Raw genomic sequence first — 26,359 nt, 5'->3', positions numbered from 1 at the left:
TGTGCCTATTCTAACTTAAAAACTTTTAATTAGACCATGAATACCAAGTAAAAAAATATCACAACTCATTTTAAAAACCTCATTACAGAGATAAAATGGTGTAGGAGAGCAGAAATACAGCCTTTTGTGTTTATAAATACCTCAAAGTCTCAAATGACTGACCAGAAAATATACATGAAGAGTAAGAGAAGCGAAATCCTTTGATTTTACTATTATGTGTAGACTATTTTGTAAATACAAAAAGCAAACAAACAAAAAACAAATACAGGAAATAAAACAGTAATATAAGGTATAATCAAAAAAAGAAAGTTATAAAAACCAAATAAGTATCATATACACACTCCTATTCACCATATTTTAGAAAGACTGTAAAGCAAAACTTTTTGTTCATTAGATGAAGTCTCTTCAAAGGTGCTTTCTCTTCCTTTGTTAGTGAAAAAGCCCCCTACCCCAAAGCCACAAAATGAAATCTACCATCAAAGAGTGCTAATAAATAGCACACCTCCCGCTTCAGTTGGTAAAACCAGCTGCTGATTTATTAGGTATCTAGAGATGCAGGTTCATCCTGTTCCAGTTTATAGGACACTCATCTGCAGCAAAGGCTACTTAGAGAAATTTCACACCTGCTGACATGGGTTGGACTACATCTTCCTACTACTCGTTCCAGCATTCTTCCAACAGATGCGCACGCTGTTTCTCCTTCTGAGAAACAGCACATGGAGTCCAAGCACTTGATACCTGAATTTGTTTCAGTAAGCTGGAGGAGTTGAAGCAGAAAAAAATTAGTTATTTATAGATCTGGATTTCCAAAAAGCACTAAAAAAAAAAAAAACTACAACAAGCACTTTAAAATCAAAAGTAATGTATATAAATATACATGTTTTCTATAATATGAAAATGTATGGAAGGCTTTAAGACTAATATACAAAAATATTTAAAAGGCACTGTGTCCTAAATTGGAAAATGGATGAAATAATTATATAAAAATAAGTAGCTGGTTATTATTTAAATATGCAAAGATTCTGGATTTTAATGTCTTACTTTAACAATTTATTATAGCCAAAATGATTTACATCAACGACTCAAACTGAATTCTAATTCTTGAGTTTTTGTTTAGGTGAAATGCTCCTGCAATTTCAATGAAAAATGTCTAGCAATTGAGAAAAACGGAGTGTGAACCGTTCTGAAGACTGGGAAATAATAACCAGGCAGGACTTAACCCCAATCTTCAACAACAACAACAACAGTAGCAAATACTTTATGTAATGTTTTCTGTGTGCCGGGTTCTATATGTAGCACTCTACATATATCCACTGAAACAATCCTTGAAAATGTATTATAATTTTATAATTCTCCTTGAAAAAAGCATCATTTACCTGAAATTTGCTAAGCAACTATTAAGTGCCAATTATGCCCATAATCAGCTTATCTTGCTTTTAAAAAATTTACTGATTAATTTAATCTACTGTATTAAAATCCACTAAACAAATGACTAACTACTATTTTTACTAATTTCTGAAGGTATGCAAGATTTGTACTGATTCAGGCATAAATAACCCAGCAAAATAACTTAAAGCCATTACTACTACTAATTTTAATCCTGTTAAAATGAGGGGAAGAAATGGTATGATCACATAGCCCAGTGAATCCCAACCTGGTTTTGACATGATCAAGTGTACTCCTTAATTTCTCAGGGAGTATCATTTTATTTATTTATTATTTATTTATTTATTTATTTATTTATTTATTTATTTATTTGAGAGCGAGAATGAGATAGAGCATGAGAGGGGGTAGGGTCAGAGGGAGAAGCAGGCTCCCCGCTGAGCAGGGAGCCCGATGTGGGACTTGATCCCGGGACTCCAGGATCATGACCTGAGCCGAAGGCAGTCGCTTAACCAACTGAGCCACCCAGGAGCCCTGGGGGGTATCATTTTAAACAAACTGTTTTTCATTCACTTTCCTTACATATATAACATACTGTATAACAAATCTTTGGAAAGTATAGAGGAAGGAGAACAAAAATAGGTTCATTAGAGGGTTCCAATTCACAAAGGTTGGGAGTCACAAAGGCATGGCAACAGGGGACATTTGTGGAGACGCACACAATGGACATAAGATGGGTATGATGGAACATAAATAACCTGGTGCTCGGAATATAAGGAACGGGTGAGGTCCTGCAAAATCCCTGCTCAGAGTAATCCTGCCAAATACCAAGCAGTGCAAGACAACATGGTTCCTGTCTGGCAATTACCTAATTGCACCAACGTCCCAGGGTCTGCTAAGAACTGAGAAATAGCCAAATTTTACTAGTTCTTTCATTACAATACCCTTGGTTTAGGACTGTTTATGGTGCTGTTTCTTAAACTGTTTTTTGAGAGATGTTTACAGATGTCTCGTGAAAAAATGTTCTGTGGCCAATTAATTAAGTTTGGGAAACACTAATTCAATGAGTCTAAACAGACTTTTTGAGTAAAAGACTGTCAATAAGTCAGGATGCATGGTCAGTCTCCAGGGGGAGAGCTGGACATGGTGCAATTCTCAAACTTTTTTTTTTTTTTTCAGTTAAATCTTCCCTCCTACCCCCACTGCCCCTGGGAATCAATCAACACTAGGAAGAACATTAATATCCAGAGGAACAGTTTAAAAAATGCTGGTTTAGGGATTAAACCAGGTTTAAGGATTTTATCGTCTCCCAGTTTCCTCCTTGGGTCCTTAGGCTCCCATTTCCTCCATCTCAAAATCACCCTCCACAAGAAGCAGGACTCGGAAGCTCCCACATACTCAAAGGTGAAAGTACAATACTGCAAGGAGGCCTTAAGGCCCTTTATAACCTGACCTCAGGCTGCCTTTCTTGCTCAACTTCCCAATGCTCCTGTACAGTCTTCACACAGCCAACCAGTGCAGTGTTCCTTGTCTTCGGGCAGATGTCAGGGCCTGTCACCAATTATGGTCAGAATGCTGACCCCTACACCTAGTTCAGTTTAAATACCATCATCTCCATGAAACTTCCCTCACCTCTCCAACTACCAGTAATCTCTCTCTGGATTCTATTGCACTGCTTGTTTGCATAACTTAAATTCTACAAGCACTTAAATTCAACTTGTATTTATTGAGCAAGGCACTGTGCTGATTCCCAGAGGGGATGGCAATCTAGTAAGTTAATAAGGGTAAAGAAAGGATGGGAGATAAGTCAGGAACATATAATGGTAGTTATATTAATGGAATGCTTACTATGTATGTGCCAGTTCCTATGTAAGACGCTTCTCATGGATTATTCTCATTTAAAACTTATAACAAACTTTTGGGGTAAGCACCATATTCAGAAACATTTTACAGTTGAGGAAAGAGAGAAGTTGAGAACTCGTTCAAGATCACCCTGCTGAGGCTTGAGTCTTGGTTTCTTTAATTCTAGAGCTCAAACCTCTTTATCATGCCATTATACTGCCTTCTTATAATTATGGTAATGAGGCTGACTACAAATATTAACAAAGAGGAGGGAAAGCTCAAACCCAGCTGTTGTTGTTGGTATTGGTGGGAGGGCATTTGAAAGAGTTGATGAAAAAGATAGCATCTGACACATTTTAAAGACTGGGTGGGATTTCAGTAGTTGGAGATGGGAGAGAAAGAGCATTCTAGGCTAAGCAAAGAGAATGAGTAATTATATGTGGGTAGAAAAGTATGATGTGTATTCAGCACATGTTTAGCCTACGTATAAGAAAGTAGTTGTTACACCTGCCCCCTTGCAAAAAGACTAGTGTGACTTTAAGTGTGATCCACGCATCAGTGTTGGTCCAGAAACATTTGTTACTGGCCTATGAGGAGATAAGTGTTTCTGGTCTGTACGAATAAGAGGTTAGAAAATTTTATGGCAATTTGACAGAATACTTTTATAACTATTGAATCTAATAGTAATTTAAAAATCAGAGCTTATTTTATATATCTTTTAAATTTCATTTCCTAGTACACATTTTGACTCTTAAGATGGATTTGGACTGCACAGGTCCACTTATAAATTTTTTTCAATAAATACACATACAGTACTACAAATATATTCTCTTCCTTTTTGATTTTTTCTCTAGCTTACTTTATTGTGAGACCAGAGCATATAATACCTATAAGATACAAAATACGTGTTAATTGGCACTTTTATGTTATTGATAAGGTCCCGGTCAACAGTAGGCAATTAGTTAGGTTTTTGGGGAGTCAAAAGTTATACCTGGATTTTTTTACTGCATGAAGTGTCAGCGCCCCTAACCCCCACATTGTTCAAGGGTAACTGTAACTCATTTTTATTGTATTTTACCAAAGTATTTGTCCGTGATGGACTGGAAATTAAAAACAACAAAACAAAACAAGAGAACAAACTGGTCTTTCACATTTGGCTGGAGAACAGTAAGCTAGACCAGAAACTATACAGAGCAAGGAGTCTGCCTGGTACTTCTTAACAACTTGTGCTTTGCTTATATAGCTGGTGCTCAACTTTCAAGGATTCACTGAAGATGAAGTCCATAAGGTTAGCAGCATTTGAGTGACCACATATGAGCACAACACCACTTAGGTCTGGATCTGACTTTAGGTAATTATGTTGCTTTGCACTTATTACCTCACTTAAAATCTAAGGAGAGGTATTACTACATGGATAACCCCAAAGAGAGTAAACATCTCGAAATATTAAAAATATTATAAAAAAATGACTTCCTTAAGATCACCTTTTGAATTAGCAAAAATATATTTCCTTTTTTTCTCTAAAGAGAAAAAAAAAACCCAGTTGCTTTAAAAATGCTGAATGCTGGTTAACTGTGCTTCTGTAAAGCTGCTATTTATATAAAAAACTACACTGTTCTCCAGCAAACGTCCAAGCTCTATCACTTTCCCATATACATATCTTTGATCTCATATTCAGGAACTGGGAGACCAGCCAGATACATGTAGCCACAGCTGCCAATTAAGTGGGAGTAGGAAAAGGGTGGAACATTTAAATCTCATTTCATTCAAAGTAAGGAGAGGGAATTATTCCTTTTGTGTGTGTCTTTTTTTTTTTTTTTAAACTGCTTATAAATACTAGACAAGGAAAAAAAAAAGCAAAGTAATGGGAGTGAGACCCTCCTTGGTGGCACTTTAATTTACCAGAAATTTTGATTCATTGGTAAGACCCTCTGCCACATTTGCTTCCCAGGAATGACCATATGATTTAGAGCTGAAAGGGCTGCCAAGCAAAACAACTACGGAGATTGAACATAATTATGTATGGCTAATAAAAATTTTCATCTTTATATAAGAACTTGCCTTTTGAAATAAATTCTGACTCACTGCTCGTTTCCATTATTTTCATATCAATGAGAGTAAACATTTAAAAGTTTCTCCTAGTGCTTCTACTTCTATCTTTCTTGAATCTTCTCGATGTTAGAAAATTGTCATACATCTCTAAATTATTTAGTCCTTCTTATGACATCTTACCTATCAAATCAAAAAAGTCCTTTTAAGTTTAGATAAGAATTACTGAACTATTAACCATATTTGTTCTTTAGTCTTTAAAACAGTTTTATAACAAATATATAATCAAAGTGAGAATCTTGTATAGCCTTAAAGGAGATATTTGAAAACTGTAATTATGAAAGGAAAAAAAAAGGTTGTGTTCAAGGAAATGTTTTTCTTTTTAATGTAAAATCAAAAGCCGTCAAATAGTACTGATTTCCAAATCTGGTTAAGAATAATAAAACCCAGGGTGCCTGGGTGGCTCAGTTGGTTAAGCGACTGCCTTCGGCTCAGGTCATGATCCTGGAGTCCCGGGATCGAGTCCCACATCGGGCTCCCTGCTCAGCGGAGAGTCTGCTTATCCCTCTGACCCTCTTCCCTCTTGTGCTCTCTATCTCTCATTCTCTCTCAAATAAATAAATAAAATCTTAAAAAAACCCAATAATAAAACCCTTAAAACAAGTAATGGCTTCAACTCATTATTCAGAATTGCAAGAGGTAGCTTTTTAGCAATGGCACTTAGAAGACTGCTGTCTCTTACTCAAGGCCCATTTCTTCAAAATATGCCTCAAAAGCTCACATTCACTCCTTTACATTCTCTTCCCTCTTTCCTTTTCCTCAAGGAAAATAAACAACTTTGGAAGATAGTTATAAATACCTCCATACTGTCTTTTAGGGATCTCCAGAGAGGAGATTTCTGTATGTGTTGCCTAAATTTAACTACGAAAATAAGCATACAATAAGAATTACATTTATCAGGTATGGTTATTTTAATAATTTGGTTTATTCTAGTTTAAGAACTGAGACCCCTTTATTTTAATGATGGGGTTACATAACTAACAATATCTGACCAGGAATCTGAAGTTTAGGTTAAGAAGAGTATCAAGTATCTGTAAAAAATGATAAAATCACCTATTTTAACGGAGAGGGTAAATCAGAATAGCACTAATTAATGAACTAACCCATGGTATAGCTGATGTTAAGAATTCAGTTTTCTTAAAAAAAAAAAAGAAAAAAATTCAGTTTTCTAAGTATGATCGTTCAAAGAATGTCAGAGGGTAATTGTTTCATAGAATAATGTCAACACTAATATTTTTCTTTGTTTTGACCACCAGATGGAAAAGCTGCTCAAATAACTCAGCACAGATTTGAAAATAACATTAGTTTTGTAAAGTGTTGTATTTATCAGGTATACATGCAGGTCTTGCTACTCATGGCAGCCTTATTATTATTAGTTTTTTTAAATGTTCACTTTTATTTGCTCACAGAATTTTACTCAGGAAAATATAGCTTTTACTGGCAAACAACTGAATCTGGGCCATTAAAGTTTTCTGTTCCTTTTGTAGTTCACCACTTTGTTAAATGAGACAGTAGATGTAAGTATCTTTGTCACAGAAGAGGAAGGTGACTTGTAGTTGGCTGAAACTATTCAAAATGTTTTCTTTTGTTGTAGGTGGTGGCAAGTTTCAGGTTTGGGGCTTAGCATCCAGGTCCACAATGAGAAAGGTCAACAGCCCTAACATCCTGTTGATACCCCTATAGTTGCTAGGTATAGCTGAAAAGAGAGCATCCAGAGCAGGCCAGGAATCTAGGGACAGAGAAATGACAAAACAATGGAGGCCAAAGAGGCAGGTCACAGTGGAGGGAGATGACTAGAAGGCCCTAGCCCATGACAACATTTAGGGCTCAGCATCATCCTCTGCCTGATTTGGCAAGGCTCACCACATTTCGATTAGAGAAAAACAACTGCCATGTCAAGACAGAAAAAATAGAAGAGCGCTATTATATAACATTTATTTTTTGAACTGATTATTTCAAAATATATGCCAAAGGCAGAAATACATAAGAAAAATATTCAAGGTATACTTCACTCAGCCAATGAAAATTCAGTGATAATCAGCAGAAAAAATTGAAGGTCAGGGTAATAACGCCAGCAATTTTACTAAAATCATACTCATGGTTTCAGGGTTCTTCTAGCTTCTTGTTTATAGGAAGAAAGACCTACTATCGCAGGATGATGAGATATTTTCACTCATCACCCTTTTGTAAAAGTGACCATAACAAGGCCCCTGTTACGAGGAGGGTTCTAAGAACCCCTTTCTCAACTGTATTATATATTTTAATGGACATATTAAAGCAAAGCAGTTCCAGATCCATGTCTTCTGAAATATCCACTTGAACCTTTGGGGAACTTTTATCACAGAGGATATAGTTTTATAGCTTTAGTCTAGTCAGGTCCCAAGTGGACTGATTATCTGCTTTGTGGATTATCCAGGGCATAATATAAATCCAGGCCAGCTCCCCCTCTTTACCAGTGAGCTCTTCAGCTGAGTTTTCTTCACAGCTCAATCAGGGCATATTTTAAAAAACTAACAATTTTTCTATATTTATCAAAGCAAAATACAGTAAAAATAATCATACGGAGCATCCCAAAAGTTCTGAATTCTTTTGAATTTCTTTTCAATTAATAATAAGAGTTGATCTTCAACATTTTTCATTTAGAGCAGTTCACTAAAGGAATCTAATTTTAAAAATATGTCTTCCAGAATAATTCAGATTTTTCAAATTACTGTACCTATTCTATGGTCTGATTCCATGGTAGAGTTAAGATTTATAATTTAAGTAGTTTTGTTTCAAAGTTTCACCATTTACAATGTTTTATCTCAAATGGGGTAACAGCACCTTATTGACCAGTAATTATAATATACAAATGGCAAATAATCCAAGTAAAAATATAATTATTAGTAGTAAGAATTTTTATCCTCCATAATTACTACCAATCAAAATATTTTGTGTATTCCAATAAGGTCTAGAAGCGGTTGTTAGGGTTTACTCCTCAAGAGGTGAGTGAATCAAGTCCTCATCAATTCATACTTTTTTTTATTACAAAGATATAACTATGAAAGTTTAGGAAAAGTAAGAAGTGAAAGTCTGATGAATCTGATGAATATTAGTCAGCAGAAAATTATTCAGTACCACGTCTAAGCACTCATTCATTGGATCATTCAACTCAAGAGCTAGACTTAGATAAGTAATTTGGTGTCTAACTACATTAAGATATATAAAATGATACACAACTACCTCTTCAAATGGGAAAACTGACTTCAGAAATAACAGAAGTAGTATGACATAGTTTCAAAAAGGAAAAGGAATAATTTCTTGAATATCAAATAGGTTGTGAGAATACCTTACTAGGTTAGAATTCGAGGTGAAGTATGATTTAACACTGTAACTCCAAAGGAAGACTAAAAAAATATTCAGGGATGGACATATAAAAAATGTAAAGATCACAAAAAAAGGAAGACAAGTAAAGAAAAACAGTAAACATATGAGGAACAATGAAAGATTAGGAAAGTAAAAACTGAAAGTCAGGCCAGTTCTCCCATAGCATGCCCCAAGCATGAGAACTTAGCGGATATGTCCCCAGGAAGGTCCAGCGCAGTACTACCTAGTGCACGCAAGAACTGTCCTGCTGGCTGCAAGCCTCAGCTAGCAGGTGCCTACTGTCCTCCCCTCTGTGCTTGCTTTCAGCAAATTCATATGCTGAGCTGACTGAACCCTTATCTTCTTCCATCTGGAAGGACAGAAAAGCAGTAAGTCTCACATTACAGAACAATACTCTCACTGTAAAATAGGTTTAGAATCAAAACAGCAAGTTGGGGTCCACAATCTGCGAGGGAAAATGAATGTTCATACAACACCACATTCATTTACTGTCACAAAAGAGAGCTAACAGCAGCTTCTTAAGGGGAATACAACAAAGCACACAAAATTAAGCCATGATTTTCCAGCGCACAAAGTTAGATTAAAACCAGATTTCCTTCAAAAAAATTCAATTTCTTCTATTATATTCCTTGCCACCGAGATTTAGGGTTCTTATCGCAAAGGTATGTATGCCCTTTTTCACAACTCTTATGCTCCCTTCTCAAGACTTCTCTACTCAAAGTGAACTTTAGCAGAGTAGAAGGGTCACTCACACGGCCTTTCAAATGCTAGACATGTGGGTAAGGGGTGGGGGGCTTGACTAATTTAACAAAATTAATTTAATCCTTAATTTGAAATGTAGCTTTTTAGTGAGTGCTAATTTACACAAATTTTTATTCTTTGCTTTTTTTTTTCTTCTAGGGAGTATGTTCCCATAGCCATGCTAATTTGAACCTTTTTTAAATTGTAAGAGAATGTCCTCAATGAATAAAAAAAGTTTTTCCTCGTTATGTGTTTTCTGTCTTAGGACGGACCAACAATTATTTCTATCAAAAAAAAAATGCTATGGTGAATGTCTTACATGTATAAAAAATAAAGTAGAAGTCCTTGGTTTCAAGAGTACAATAAGCTTATGTGAAGATAGATGATGATGATGATTATTATTATTATTATAGCTTTGCCTGTAATACAGGGGATGGGAAAATACTCAAAATGAGTTTTCTTTCATTAAAAAAGTTAATACTTTTGTGTTAATGGTTCTTAAGAAGTACTAACCTGATTAAAGATTTGAAAACTCTTAAAGATATTTTATATCTGCATAATTTTCCTCTTTGTCACAACAGTAAACAATTAAGCTACCATAGATCACACCCAGGAATACTGTTTAATGCAATTAAAAAGAAAGATGTATTCAAAATTCACAGGATGCATAGTAGACAGATGTATGTGAGCACTTGTTCTTCATGCAGCTATAAGAAAATGCCCACCCAGTGGTAACTCACTGCTTTTTTAGAAACAACTGGTATTTCTGCCCGGCCTTTGGTTGAGCATAGTATTTTTTCTTTTTGTTCTCTGATGCTGACAGTAAGTAAATAGACCACAGTATGTAAAATGATTACCTGATAGGTGAAGAACCTGGAGCCTCAGAGAGGTGAACTGATCTGGTTAGGACACACAAGCCGTAGTACCAAGGGTGTCGCTAACACCCAGGCCTCCCCAACAGGGCTCTTCTTTTGCTATACTACCTGACTGGAGAGTGGCTTGCAGCAAAGGCCACCTGACCAGTGTATCCTGTTCTCATTGTGTTTTTTCACAGATGAATGTTAAACTTACTACCTTATCACATTGTTACAGAAACTGGGATCTCTCTAATTTATGATATCCTTACCTCATTTTTTTAAGTCTATTATTGCTTAAAAAAAAAACCCCAAAACCCACATGGCTTGATTTAAGCCAATATGATATGTGAAAATATGATTTCATAAAAACAGCAAGACTATTCACAATGCAAAAATTAATCTTCCCTTGACCAAAGAGTTTGCCAGGTGTTCTTTTAAATAACAAGCTCTCCTATTGTCTTAGAGTTAAATAATTAGATGTTTAAAGGCACATATGGATAAAATGTGTTATATATATTTGACTCAACCAAAGGTGAAGGAAAATCCTCAAGTTCGTTTTCATTTTAGTTCTTGTTTTAAACATAAAATTTAGTTGACAACCACTTAAACATCCATTTTTATATTCATGTAAAATTATTACACCTTTGTAATTCAAAGTAGAATATTCAAAAAATCTGGAATTTAATAATAATAAAATCAAAAGGTTTGACAAAACTTTAGAACAGCTCAAAATTATGAACTCACAGAGTTCCATAAGACATTATTCAAGCAATGTTTCGTCAAGGCCGTTTGCTTGATCAAATGAACACAGAAACTTGGAGAATAAAAAAAATTAAAAAAATATAATTAAGAATACACAGGATACTGAGAGGGTGAGAAACTGAAGAGTGTCAAAAGTTAAAAAATTTTTTTTTAGTTATATTACTTTTCCTCTTCAAAGAAGACTGGAGTTAAAGTTAATAAATAGCTCTGGTATCTTAATATCAAATATTTCAGGATTTAAGCTTTCATTCTCTTCCATCAAAAGACATCTCTATACTATTATTTTTGTGGAAACTGACAGAATGGATCTGTCTATGGAGATAAAGATATATATTTAAGAGGTACAAAATATATTGTGCAATTTACAGATGCACTAAACAGTAGCAAGAATATGAAATGCTTCAGCAGCCATTACAGTGTACAAAGACAAATACACACATGTATTTACAGCACACATTAAGGCAAGATAAAAAATGGGCAACTCTCACTTCCAAGTAACTGAAACTTAAAGCTTTAAACCTTATGATGAATTTCTGTAGCTTAAGTTACTCAACATGCAGGAGCATCCTTAGTTATGAAAATAATATGACAAGCAGAAGCATTAGAATTGTACTATAAAAGGTAGTTAAGGTGTAAAATGTATAATAAGATACAGATCTCTGTCCTGTTATGCTGAATTTTCATCTGAATTTTCTTCTCAAAGAAGAAATGGATGTATATTTTTAAGTTTTAATATACATATTAATAAAGGTCAAATTAGAGACAGAGCTGTGCTGACAAAAATGCCCCACTCTTAATTCATGCCTCTGCCCATCTTTTGAATATTGTTTCATTGACCTTTAGCATGCAGAAGAGTTAACAAGGTTCTACTCCTCCTACTCTACCTAAGTTTGCTCAGCTGATTCCTTGCCCTCGACAATGGCTGCAGTGCGATGAATTCGTCACTTAAAGCAACTGTGTTGGAGTACATCTATAAGTGGACAGAAAAGGGATGGTACATACAACAAGTCAGTGAGCTGCATTCATCACCTAAGAGACAGACACAGGACAAACTCTGTAAAGACATCTGTTCCTCCAAAAATAGGAAATATCATAGATGGTACACATACATGACTGCCATTTGTAGGGCTGTTGGCTTTGCTATCAAAATAATTTATTCTTCACTCTTAATACCACATGGTTATTCTGGAGAAAAACAAAGCTCAAAATAAATGCTGACAACCCTTTTTTGATGTTTTTTCTTGCTACTTTTGGTAAACAATGAAGTACCTGATAACTTTCTAACCATTTCTTCATCATCTGAAATCAGTGGTAATAGTATAAATCTGAAATAATAAAGACTACTGCCTGTAGCAAAGGAAGAATGTCACACATAGGATGTGACTAGGCCATATACTGTTTTAGGAAAAAAGAAAAAAACCCCAAAAAACCCTTCTAGCAGGCTAGAAGATCTTTGAGTGGAAGTAGAGATTTCCTCCTTGGATTAGACCACAACAGGACGTCTGGGTCAAGTTATTTAAAAGTGAGTTTAGTGGGACAAAAGGGAGATTAGCTTTCACACCCAGATAAAAGGATTAGTTTACCACACGTTTCATTTTTAATCAATTTTAACCTATGGTAAAAGAACCAAAATATATATAAAATACTTTTTAACTTTTTCTTGTTTAAGGGTCCACTCTAAGGTAACAAATATTTCCTATGTAATCCTTTAAAAAGAAGCTATAGAAAAGGTAGAAAGAACTAAAAATCACTTTTTCTTATCATTAACAAGGCTCTATAAATACACATAAGTTTGCAAATGCTCTAATGTAGATTTCTAAAGATAAATGTAAATAAATCTGATTATTTACTTTTATAAAGAATTAAGTTTTAAGCGTGATGTTGTTAATATATTTTGGTGCAATATAACTTTATATAGGCCAAGAGGGGGAGAAAAGTGTGTTATCCCTAAAGATCTAGAAAAAGTATAAGAGACAATGTATTAAAAATAGTACTCTCTTATTGTAAATATTTATGTCTAAAGATTAGAAAAAAGTCAAAACTTTCTGATATATATTTAAGCAATATACTGCAAAGTAGAAAAGTTAGTAGCATACTGATATAAATATATGGATAGGCAGGCAGAGTAATCAATTATGCAAATTTCTCCAGCCCCATTTGGAGATCAGTATCATAGAGCAACATCCTCACTGTCCTTATAGTTATGATGCTTCTACTGAGGAGTCACTACATACAGGCCCAGGGTTGGGTGCTTTATATTCATTATTTCAACGATCATGTATGGTAGTAATTACTATTCTGATTTTACAGAAAAGGAAACTGAGGCCGAGGGATGTGACCTGATTAGGGACATACATTTTACAAATTGTTAAAATAGTACTTGAATTAAGATTTTCAGGCTTCAAGAGACGTACGCTGCTTCAGTGGTGTTAAAATGTATATTGGCTAGTATTGAGTTACCAAGGCAAATAACTGCTAAAGACATGCTGACATGATCAATTGAGATTAAAGCTAGTACATCGTTTAGGAAGCCTAACCCAGATCACTAAGTACTTAGGGAACAGTTATTCTATTTTTGAATATGCAACTAAATTTTCAAAATTTAAAGAAAATTTGCTTGGCCTATAGCAAACATGCAGAAAAAAATCTCAACCTAGTACAAGTCAAAAAATCTCAACCACGTACAAGTCAAATACACAAAATGGCACATTCAACTAAATAGTTACTGTTTCTTGAGCATCTACTTTGTTACTGAACATTATTTCATTTAATCCTCATTACAAAGGTAATACAATACTATTCATGAGGAAACTGAGACTTAAAGTTACAGAGCTACCAAGTGTTAGAACTGGGTTTTGAACTGAGAATTATCAGGCCCTAAAGCCTGTATTCTTACACACTATATAACATACTGTTAATATTTGCTGTAGCTTAGTATTTATTGATAAATGTTTAGTAAGAAAATATATTTTACAAAAATCCATTCTGTAAAAATTATTTAGGTTAAAGAACTTATTTCATACTCTTGTTGAAAACAATGTAACCTGAAAAAGTATTACTAGAATTCTAATGTTTCTAAAGACATGGATATATATCCCCATTATATACCTCTGGATAGAATGTTGTGATAATGTTACTTAAAACATATTTACTATTATTATCTGGACATGACTTGGTAGTCTTTTTTTTTTCTTTTACTTGATAGTCTTGTATTTAAAAGTCTTAAGTTCCACTAATAATATAATCAAAAATTTTTTTAATTTGTCAGGAGTCAAAACAGAAATAAACAACTTAAATATATCATATTTAACAATATTTGTTTTACAAAATACTTGATACAAGAATGGATAATTTCCTATTCTGTGATACAAGCAAATTATAATGACAGCTGTTCATTGTTACAGAACAATTCTAATTTAAAAAGGTATTGTATATAAAGAGTGGTTACCTGTGCCTTTTCAGTATTTGTAGGATGGAGCTGTCGGTCAAATACTTTCTTCACAATATCAAGAAATAGACACATAACAACCATGAGTATTATGGCAAACCAAGCAGAACCACTTGATAGGAGCTGAATAAATACAAAGTACATATTCTGGGAGCCCAAAAATGGCCTGCAAAGAAAGAAGGTAGAACATAGTAGATATTCAGTAATTGTTAATTTTTCTTTTCCATATCAGTAAGATCAGCTGAAAGAAGTAAATTTATTATCAGACAGGGTCTCAAAATTATTCTGAGCGGAATTTGTTCATAATATAATCTATCACAATAAACAGCTGAATCAATATAATTAAAATATAGTCACTCACCAGAGAATCCCTCCATAAAACAAAGAAAATATAAAATAGAATATAATAGATCCCCAGGTAACAAGATGGTTGATCCAGGTCCAAAAATGAGTTTCCAAAGCCATCTAAAAAAAAATTTTTTTAAATCCTTAATACAAGGTAATATTTACTTATATTAAACCTCTCAGATAAAATTCAAGAATAAAATGTCGTAATTGTAAGTGCCTAAAGTTCCTATGGCAAAGTCCCTCAGAAGGTGAATATTAATGAAAGAGTCCAGTATGAAATTGAATAATTTCAAGTTTATAATGCTTTTCTCCTATGAGGAAGCAGCATTGAAATTTTCATGAGTATTTTATTCTCTACTACATGGACTACAACAACCCATATTGTTTAGCATTATATACAGAGATGAATATTGTGGGGTTAACCTTTATTTGACCATAAAAATCAGCTGAGGCTTTCCAAAATAATGAACTTAAAGTTGTATTTTTTTATAAAAATTAAAATTAATTATTAAAATAGTAATCAGTGAAATTATTCATGAAAAAAGGGAAAAATATCTACCTACAGTTAAAGAAACAAAGAAAGTTAACTATGCATTACACAGATGCAAAATGTGTCGTCCATGTTTCTAATTTCTGCACCATACCTTTACTGTGACTGTAATAACCATGACTGTGAAAACCAAGGTGCCAAATGTCCAGTTTCCAAACATCTAAACAGAAAAAAAAAAAAAACAAATTCATTACTGTATTATGTGTTAAGATGATGCTACATCAGATGGTAAGGCAAAAAGTACTAAAAATCACTTGCATTATTTAAGCCAGTTATATTTGAAATCTGTGACATTAGTAAAGTTAAAGCAGTATGAAAAAATTCATAAAGCATATTATTATGCTTATTTTATCATGTAAAATGATCCTTGGATAACATTATGAGATTGGAAGCCCAAAAAGATGGCTTTGAGACTGTGTGACACAGAATGTTTTTAGTTCGAATGATATAGTTGTTAGTGACTGCTTTATTCCTGTCATACAATAAAAATAACTCTTCAATCACAATTATTTTCTGAAACCATTCCAACCAGAAGTTACGACAGATCACTTGACACTGTATTTCTGGACACACTGTAGGCAGAGCAGGAGAAAAGAAATTTACATATAAAACCAATACCTGAAAGGAAAGATAATGGCCAATGGAATTATTCCTCAAAGGATTCTATGTAAAAATGAAGTTAATGCCAGTCAAAGTATTTTTCTGGGATTTATAGCCAAAACTTAATAAGGTTTATTAAAAATGCTGAATCCCCAAAGAATGTCAGGATTTATTTTCCACTTGTAAATAAGAACAGAACCAGAAGTTTATGTTAATATTAAGTTTACCAAGTAGTCAGTTTTTACCACTGGTTTAAAAAATTATTTAAAAGGCTCTGTTTCTTTTTATTACTGATGTTTAACAATTAGCATTTACTTGAAAAATTACTTAACCTCTCTGTATCTTTTTTCACTTGGAAAATGGAGAAGAACTTTACAGGTTTCCTTAAGAATTGGGATATGTAAAAATGACAGGGTGCCTAGTATATAATATATAATATATATATATTATATATTATATATATTATATAGTATATAATATATATATATATAATAAGCAATCAATAAATAGTAGTTACTATCATCAACGATGAAACATCAATGAATAATCCTTCATTTGAGGGTATATTGGGAGTTGATTTTCAAGAGTAAAGGAATGCAAAAGTCATATTAAACTTCTCATTTTCCTGCTTTTATCATCTCTAGAAATGACCTGGAAATACTAAAAATCAAATCGGTTTCACTCGACTCTGCTCTTGGAGGAATGCCTGCTACCTCTTTCAGGGCTTTGGAGAGAGATATTTGATACAGCCAAGGAACCTATGCCTGGAAGTGGTAACAACCACACATGTCTATCCCTCAGTATTCTGGTTTTACTGGGCCTAGATTTAGGGCTAGTGGTATCTTCCTTAGAAACAGAGAATTTAGGGCTCCCTCTTGCATTCAAGGCCCCAGAGAGGGCTGTAGAAACACATTCACATGGTCTTTTTTGTTGTTTTATAAAATTAGCAAAAGTAATATATTTCAAACCAATCAGTTAAGACTCCTGTCTCTTTCCATTCTGACTTCCACTTGAGCCAGTTGGTGATAAAGTGAAGGGCAGAGGGCATTTTGAGATCAGGTCTACAGAGAAGTTGAGCTGGGCACATTACATTGGCTTTGGTTAAGTGGGATGGATGGAACCATTTATGTCACTCAGTTACATTCATGTACACTTATGTTTGTATTTATAGTTCTATTTTTTTCCCTTAAAGAGGGCCTGCCAAAATGTGTAATGTTTAGACTTTCCTAAACCTGGGTCTACCCCTGTTCAGAAGAGAAAGATGCTCAAAACCCTTTATCACAATCTGCTTTTTCTCTAGATCACTTCTTCCAGCTGAATTTGTTACCTAATTATTTAATAAAGCCAAATTTATATTCCAATTTAAAAAGGATCATTCGTTATTTATTTGTATACTCAACAAATATAATTGAGCATCTTTTTAAAAAAATTTTATTGTTATGTTAATCACCATACATTACATCATTAGTTTTTGATGTAGTGTTCCATGATTCATTGTTTGCATATAACACCCAGTGCCCCATGCAGTACGTGCCCTCTTTAATACCCATCACCAGGCTTTATTTTTGACAAAGCAGGAAAGAATGTCCAATGGCAAAAAGACAGTCTCTTCAACAAATGGTGTTGGGAAAATTGGACAGCCACATGCAGAAGAATGAAACTGGACCATTTCCTTACACCACACACAAAAATAGACTCCAAATGGTTGAAAGACCTAAACGTGAGACAGGAGTCCATCCAAATCCTAAAGGAGAACACAGGTAGCAACCTTTTCGACCTTAGCTGCAGCAACTTCTTCCTAGAAACATCACCAAAGGCACGGGAAGTCAGGGCAAAAATGAACTATTGGGATTTCATCAAGATAAAAAGCTTCTGCACAGCAAAAGAAACAGTCCACAAAACCAAAAGACAACCGACAGAATGGGAGAAAATATTTGCAAATAACATATCAGATAAAGGGTTAGTATCCAAAATCTATAAAGAACTTATCAAACTCAACACCCAAAGAACAAATAATCCAATCAAGAAATGGGCAGAAGACATGAACAGACATTTCTCCAAAGAAGACATCCAAATGGCCAACAGGCACATGAAAAAGTGCTCAACATCGCTCGGCATCAGGGAAATCCAAATCAAAACCTCAATGAGATACCACCTCACACCCGTCAGAATGGCTAAAATTAACAAGTCAGGGAACAACAGATGTTGGCGGGGATGTGGAGAAAGGGGAACCCTCCTACACTGTTGGTGGGAATGCAAGCTGGTGCAACCCCTCTGGAAAACAGTATGGAGGTTCCTCAAACAGTTGAAATTAGAGCTACCGTTCGATCCAGCAATTGCACTACTGGGTATTTACCCCAAAGATACAAATGTAGGGACCCGAAGGGGTACGTGTACCCCTATGTTTATAGCAGCAATGTCCACCATAGCCAAACTGTGGAAAGAGCCAAGATGCCCATCGACAGATGAATGGATAAAGAAGATGTGGTATATATACACAATGGAATATTATGCAGCCATCAAAAGGAATGAGATCTTGCCATTTGCAACGACGTGGATGGAACTGGAGGGTGTTATGCTGAGTGAAATAAGTCAATCAGAGAAAGACATGTATCACATGACCTCACTGATATGAGGAATTCTTAATCTCAGGAAAGAAACTGAGTGTTACTGGAGTGGTTGGGGGTGGGAGGGATGGGGTGGCTGGGTGATAGACATTGGGGAGGGTATGTGCTACGGTGAGCGCTGTGAATTGTGCAAGACTGTTGAATCACAGATCTGTACTTCTGAAACAAATAACGCAACATATTTTAAGAAAAAAGAAAAAGAAGAAGATAACAGGAGAGGAAGAAAAGGGGAGTATGTCAGAGGGGGAGACGAACCATGAGAGATGATGGACTCTGAAAAACAAACTGAGGGTTCTGGAGGGGAGGGGGGTGGGGGGATGGGTTAGCCTGGTGATGGGTATTAAGGAGGGTACGTTCTGCATGGAGCACTGGGTGTTATGAACAAACAATGAATCATGGAACACTGCACCAAAAACTAATGATGTAATATATGGTGATTAACACAACAATAAAAAAATTTAAAAAAAAAAGAAAAAAAAATACCCATCACCAGGCTAACCCATCCCCCCGCCCCCCTCCCCTCTGGAACCCTGTTTGTTTCTCAGAGTCCATAGTCTCTCATGGTTCGTCTCCCCCTCCGATTTTCCCCCTGCAATTTTTCCCTTCCTAATTGAGCATCTTTTATAAGCCAAGAACCATTCCAGGCCTTGGGAATAAAGCAGTGCTAAGAAAAAGTTCCTGACCTCATGAAGCTTACATAGTGGAGGGGACATAGTAATAAACAAACGAAAAATATACTTTTAGGTAGAGATTAGTGCTATGAAGAAAAGTAAATGTAGGGGAGGTGGGTGTCAAGAAGTGACGGAAGGTGAGGGAGATAACATTTTACTGGAGTGGGCAGAGAGGCCTACTCAATCCAGTAATGTTTCAGCAGACCTAAATGAATAAGGGAGTGAGTCACATGCCCATGGGAGAGAAAAGCATCCAAGTAGAAAAACAGCAGGTGAAGAGGTCCTAAGTCAGGAACAAACTGATCTCGTCAGGGAACAACACAACTAGTACAGCTAGAGTAGAGTGAACAAAAGGAACGGTGGTAGGAAATACAGTCCAATAGGCAGATGGAGTGAGGATGGATGAGATTTTTTTTATACTGTAATTAGTCACTGGATGATTTTGTGCAGGTCATTAGATATACGATCAAATTTTCATTCTCAAGAGACCGCCTGGGCCACTGTGTGGAGAGGAGACAGGAGAAAGGGGAGTAATAAAAGCAGGAGCAGGCAGAGGCAGTACTACAGTGCGGGAAAGAGATGGTGAGATCTGGACTGTGTGGAGAGAAGTGGAAACAGTCAAGATATAGGTGACACTAGAACCAATATGCCTGTGTATCAGCTGTGAGAGAAGGGAAATAAAAAATGATTCCTGGACTTGCCTGAGCAGTTGGGTAAAAAGTGGGTTCTACTTGTTAATATAGGGAAAACTGGAAGGGAAATGGGTTTGCAGAAGCTATAAAATTCTATTTAGCTGCATAAAGTCTGAGATTCCTATGTGATTTGTTAAGTGGAGAAGGTAGTTATTTGAATCTGAGGAGAGACTGGCAGAGATAGAAATTTAGGAGTTCTCAGCATATAAGCAGTATTTAAATGATGGGAAAAATGAGTTTACCCCATATATGGATAAAGAAGAAAAAATGTCGTAGCACTGAGCCCTGGGCCACTGCTCCATCTAGAATAGTGGTTCTTCAGTGGGGGTGATTTCTCCTCCCAAGGGACATTTGGCTGGGTCTGGAGACATTTTTGATTGTCATAACCGGGGAGGGCATGCGTGTACACTACTGGTATCTAGTGGGTAGAGGCTAAGCATGCTGCTTAACATCCTACAATTCACAGGATGAACCCCAACAATAAAAAATTATTTGGCTCAAAATAGCATTAGTGCAGAGGGTGGGAAACTCTGATTCTGGGGGTGGGAAGAGAAGACTGAAAAGGAATAGTCAGAAAGCCAAAGTAACAGAACCTGAGAGAAGATAATGTGGCAGGTAGGAAGGCTTTGTAAATTGTGCCCGGTGGTTGAGTTCATAAGGGTTGAGACATGCTCTTGGATTTAACAATGTGCAGTTGGCTGGTGACCAAAAAGAACATGGTTTTGATGGAGTACTGGGAGTGAAAGCCCCATAGGAGTATGTTCAAGGGAGAAGAGAAGGCAGAGAGTAGAAATAGCAAAAAACGATAACTTCTTCAAATTTTGCTCTAAAGATACACAAAAAAATACAGCGAAAGCTGTGCAGCAAAGCGGTAGGTCAAGCAACCATGGTTTTTATTAGAAGATAGGAGATACTGGAACAGAATGTGACTGGTTGGATCTAATAGAGGACAACAGATTAATGATGAAGAAAAGAGAAAAGATAATTGCAGAAGTAAAGTCCTAGGTTAGGCAAGAAGGAGTTTAAGAATAAACAAAAGATGAAAACTTTTTCTGTATTAGGTTCAACTGAACTATACAGTGATCTATAAGTGAATTACCTTCAATCAGTTGTTCAGTTCTCTAGTACAAACTTTCTTCATTATAGATTTTAAAAATTTGACCAATTGCTGGGTGATACCATAAGAAGCAAGGTATATTTTTCTGTTCTCCTCTAATGTATACTACATTTCATTTTCTATCAGTTGCTGGGAATATTACTAGTTCTTTAAATATCTGTCTCATGAATACGTGAACATACAGGGAAATTCTATAATGAACTAGATAATCAAAGCTATATTAATCATACAACCTTTTATTCAAAGAAATCTGTATTTACTTATAGGAATTAAATTGCATGTGTTCTTGAATGACCTGGCTGGTAATAACAGTGGTTAAATCATTTATACGGAAATAAAAGATACTGTATTCTCTGGAGAATACAGATACAAAAATGGTATATTTCTAGTCTTAACACAGAGGTCTTAGCATTTGATGGTTAGGTTTCAACAGCTGATGACATGTACAGCACAAAAAAGAAATTAATTAAGGACACAAAATAAGGGGAAAATCAATATAATTTCAAGAAAAAATAGTATAAAAGATTTTTCTCTTTCTCTCAAAATTACAACCTGAAATTTCATCTGCTCATTCTACCTTGTATTGCTAATTAATCTGGCAAATGGTCCACACCTAGAAGGGCTGATGAAGGGGTGAATTATTTTTTCCTCCTTAATGCTTTCTATCTCATTAAATATTTAATGTGGTGGAATAGTATACAACATATATTTTAGAAGAGTACTAAGGCTCTAACAATTCCAACATCTCCACTGGAGAAGTCTAATTGGAATTAGAATACTCTAATAGCTTTTCTCCCAATCCTGTATTTTTGGAATTTCAATTATTTTAGTTTTGGGTATAACTGGGTATAATTTCATAAAGTGCAAAAATCATTTATGGTAGACATTTTCCTTTGAGTTCCTGTACACTTCAGTAGAACAAAAACGAAATGACCAAGCAAATTAAAAAAACCCTTATTTGGGCCAGATATCATTTTAAATAGTAGTTACCTAAGTTTGTAATTTTCACATCAGACCACTGAGAATGAGTGGAGTAGATATTAGCATTTGAGTTCCTGAGGTAACAGGAACTGTTTTTCTTTAATCCTTCTCCTTATGGAGCCTGGGCTGAAACCACCAGAGCAGCAGAATGTCATGTAGGATTGGGATGGGAACTCAGCTACCTCTGAAACTCTTCTGATATTTTCCTCCCTATATCATAGTTTTCCACTTTCACCATGCCTACAATTCTCTCCTTTCTGTTTCCTTCATTATAGTGTTTTAGTTTTCTAATATACTCTTAAGCAAGCCAGCATGCCTTGCCTTTGCATCCTATAGAACTCTGCTTTAACTGGAGGTGAACTCTTTGAATTTGAATTGTTCCTCCACCTTCTTTCCTATCTTAATCTTAAGTAGCATCTTCCCCATCTGTAATTTTAAATAGCTTTTTCCCCCGAGAGTTAACTTGCTGAGATCACAGAAAGACAATATAAGCTATTTCCAAAAATACTCTGAACAGCAACATTGTCAGAGCAAGTGTGTCCCAAGATGAGATGACTTACTCTTCACAGATCAACAGAGGAAGAGATAAATTCTTCTTTAAAAAAACAAACACAGTCATTTGTTTTAGTACCTCTTAATTTACTTAAATAAACATTCTTCATTGGTGTTTACCTCCCAATTATTTAGCTTTTTTATAAAAGTGATTTCATAGGTAGTCAAATTCATAGAAACAGAAAGTAGAATGGTGATTTCCAGGGGCTGGGAAGAGGGGGAAATGGGTGGTTGTTTATAGAGTTTCAGTTTTTCAAGATGAAAAAGTTCTGAAGATCTGTTGCACAACAATATGAATACAGTTAACGCTACTGAACTGTACTCTTAAAAATGTTTAGATAAAAAAAGTATCAGATTCTTCTACAAAGCAGGAAAGAATATCCAATAGGAAAAAGACTATCTCTTCAACAAATGGTGTTGGGAAAACTTGGACAGCAACATGTAACATAAACAAACTGGACCACCTTCTTATATCACAAACATAAATTCAAAATGGATGAAAGACCTAAATATGCGACCTGAAACCATAAAAATCCTAGAAGAGAACATAGGCAGTAACTTCTTTGACATTAGCCTTAGCAGCTTTTTTCTACATATGTCTCCTGAGGCAAGGGAAATAGAAGCAAAAATAAATTATGGGGCTACATCAAAATAAAAAGCTTCTATATAGCAAAGGAAACAATCAGCAAAACTAAAAGGCAACCATGGAATGGGAGAAGATATTCGCAAATGACAAAGCCAATAAAGGGTTAGCATCCAAAACTTATAAAACTCAACACCCAAAAAACAAATAACCCAGGTAAAAATGGGCAGAAGATATGGACAGGTATTTCTTCAAAGAAGACATCCAAAGGGCCAAGAGGACACAAGAAAAAAAAAAAAAGAAGACACATGAAAAGATGCTCATCATCACTTACCATCAGGGAAATACAAATCAAAACTACAATGAGGTATTACCTCACACCTGTCAGAATGGCTAAAATCAACAACATAAGAAACAACAGGTGTTGGTGAGGATGTGGAGAAAAAGGAACCCTCCTGCACTGTTGCTGGGAATGCAAACTGGAGCAGCCACTGTGGGAAACAGTATGGAGGTTCCTCAAAAAGTTAAAAACAGAACTATCCTATGATCCAGCAATTTGCACTACTGGGTATTTACAAAGAATACAAAAAAACTAATTCAAAGAGATACATGCACCCCTCTATTTATAGCAGCATTATTTACAATAGCCAAATTATGGAAGCAGTCTAAGTGTCCACTGATTGATGAATGGATAAAGAGGAGGTACATATATACAATGATTATTCAGCCATAAAAAAGAATGAAATCTTGCCATTTGCAATAACATGGATGGAACTAGAGAGTATAATGCTAAGTGAAATAAGTCAGAGAAAGACAAATACCGTATGATTTCACTCATGTGGAATTTAAGACAACAAACTAGGGGAAAAAAGAGACAAAACAAGAAACATACTCTTAATTATAGACAACAAACTGATGGTTACCAGAGAGGAGATGAGTGGGGGGGGGGGGCGGTGGGTGAAACAGGTGATGGGGATTAAGGAGTGCACTTGTTGTGATGAGCACTGAGTTTCATATGGAATTGCTGAATCACTATATTGTACACCTGAAACTAATATAACACTGTATGTTAACTGGAATTAAAAACCTTTTAAGTATCAAATTATATATATACATATATATTTATTTATTTAGAAAGCACATGTGTGCACATGCGAATGCGTGAGGAGGGGCAAGGGGGACTGGGGGAGAGGGGGAGAGGGAGAGAGAATCTTAGCAGGCTCCACACCCAGCATGGAGCTGGACGCTGGACTCAATCTCATGACCCTGAGATCATGACCTGAGCTGAAATCAAGAGCTGGATGCTTAACCAACTGAGCCACCCAGGCGTCCCTCAAATTATATATTTTTAAATACGTGCAGTTTACTATATATCAAATACAACTCAATCAAGCTGTTTTTGTTTATTTATTTTTAAAAAAGATTTTACATATTTATTTGTCAGAGAGAGAGAGAGAGGGAGCACAAGTGGGGGGGGGGGTGGCAGCCAGAGGGAGAAGCAGGCTCCCCGCTGAGCAAGGAGCCCAATGCGGGACTCAATCTCAGGAACCTGCAATTATGACCTGAGCCGAAGGCAGATGCTTAACCAACTGAGCCACCCAGGTGTTCCTTAATCAAGCTGTTTTTAAGAAAATGCTTTCATGGAAGTCAGTTTTTCTATTATTTTTGGAGAACTTAAAATTTTTTTTTAATTTTTAATTTTTTTAATATTTTTAAGTAATCTCTACACCCAATGTGGGGCTTGAATTTATGACCCTGAGATTGAGAGTCACATGCTCTACTGACTGGACCAGCCACGGGCCCCTGGAGGACTTAAAAATTTTTTAAGTTATATCAAGATCTGACTGACTCATTTCACTTACCATGATTTCACTCATTTGTGCAATTTAAGAAACAAAACAAGCAAAGGGGAAAAAAGAGAGAGAGGGAGACAAAACAAGAAACAGACTCTTAATTATAGAGAACAAACTGATGGTTACCAGAAGGGAGAGGGGTGGGAGAATGGGTTAAATAGGTGATGGGGATTAAGGAGTGCACTTGTTGTGATGAGCCCTGGGTGAAACATGGAAGTGTTGAATCACTATATGGTACCCCAGAAACTAAGATAATACTGTATGTTAACTAACTGGAATCAAAATAAAAACTTAAAAAAATAAAACTAAAGTTTTTGTCAAAAACAAAGTAACATCAAGATCTCTAACAAATATTTTATAAGTGTTACCTTTTGTCAAAATTCTTTAAATGTGATCCTGTTGGATTACAGAAATTATTTAAAGTTTTATGTTAAGCTCATTTTTACCTTTGAAAATAAAATGAGATTACAATATATTCCCCAAATTAGTAATCTATGACTTTTGCTCAAATACTTGATATTTGTGATAAAATGACACTACTGCATTTTAAGAGAAGCCCCAGGTTTTAACTCATATTCCAAACACTATGAGTATCTTAAGCCTGCATAAGGCTAGGCAAATTCTACATGAATTTAATTCTTTTACTATTTTGAAGAAAAACAATTAAAAATTAGTCACTATGTCTTTTTTAAATGGTGCTCTGAAGATCTGCCCATAGGAAAGCACCTTTTTAGACGCACACACAAATACTCAGCCATGTCATACACATTCTTCCAGTCTTTCCAAATCTCAGAGAAAGTTTATCAGGATTCTTGTATTTTACTAAGGGAAAGGAAGACCTGCTCAAAAAGATCTGAGAATATATGAAGAATGAGAAGTTCTTTCCTAAGTTAAAGACAAATTAAGAATGAGAGAATACCTCAAAAATACTTGTTGAAAATTCACACCTATAATATTTATGATACTGCTAGACCCTCATACAAAAAAAAAAATGGGAGTAGAACCTTAACTTCCCCTGAACTGTCCTACCCTACCTGGACTCCAAACCATTTCAACTCTTTCCTGCTCCTCTCTCAGGATCACTTATTTGCATCAACTTCATCTTTACCATGAGCCACTCCTCTCCCAGCACTTCCCCGTAATAATATTTTCTACTTCAGGCTTTCAACTGTTTGTAAATTCCTTGGGCATACAAGAATAATTACTGGAAAACAGAAAGCATTCAACACATCCAGTGCTGAACAATGGGACACGGGCTAGATGTCTAAAAAGATTTT

General features: G+C 35.3%; 1 protein-coding gene across 2 annotated transcripts in view; it reads right to left on the bottom strand.

The window, feature by feature from the left end:
* ATP11B (ATPase phospholipid transporting 11B (putative)) overlaps positions 1–26,359 on the bottom strand; it is a 123,890-nt gene that overhangs the window by 4,580 nt on the left and 92,951 nt on the right. Inside the window, exons 26-30 of one of the 2 annotated variants that reach the window (XM_027582778.1) lie at positions 15,501–15,566; positions 14,870–14,973; positions 14,509–14,674; positions 11,945–12,030; positions 8,950–9,049 (exon numbers count right to left, since the gene is read on the bottom strand). In XM_027582778.1, the coding sequence (XP_027438579.1) occupies positions 8,965–9,049; positions 11,945–12,030; positions 14,509–14,674; positions 14,870–14,973; positions 15,501–15,566 (507 nt within the window). In that variant the 3' untranslated portion in view covers positions 8,950–8,964. Of the gene's footprint in view, positions 1–623; positions 758–8,949; positions 9,050–11,944; positions 12,031–14,508; positions 14,675–14,869; positions 14,974–15,500; positions 15,567–26,359 lie in introns of those variants that run through there. The other variant, XM_027582777.1, reaches the window with a different exon arrangement.

Source organism: Zalophus californianus, chromosome 1 (genome assembly GCF_009762305.2).
Source record: "Zalophus californianus isolate mZalCal1 chromosome 1, mZalCal1.pri.v2, whole genome shotgun sequence".
NCBI lineage: Eukaryota > Metazoa > Chordata > Mammalia > Carnivora > Otariidae > Zalophus > Zalophus californianus.
The sequence above is the reverse complement of the archived record's forward strand: the minus strand, read 5'-3'. Positions and strand labels throughout refer to the sequence as shown.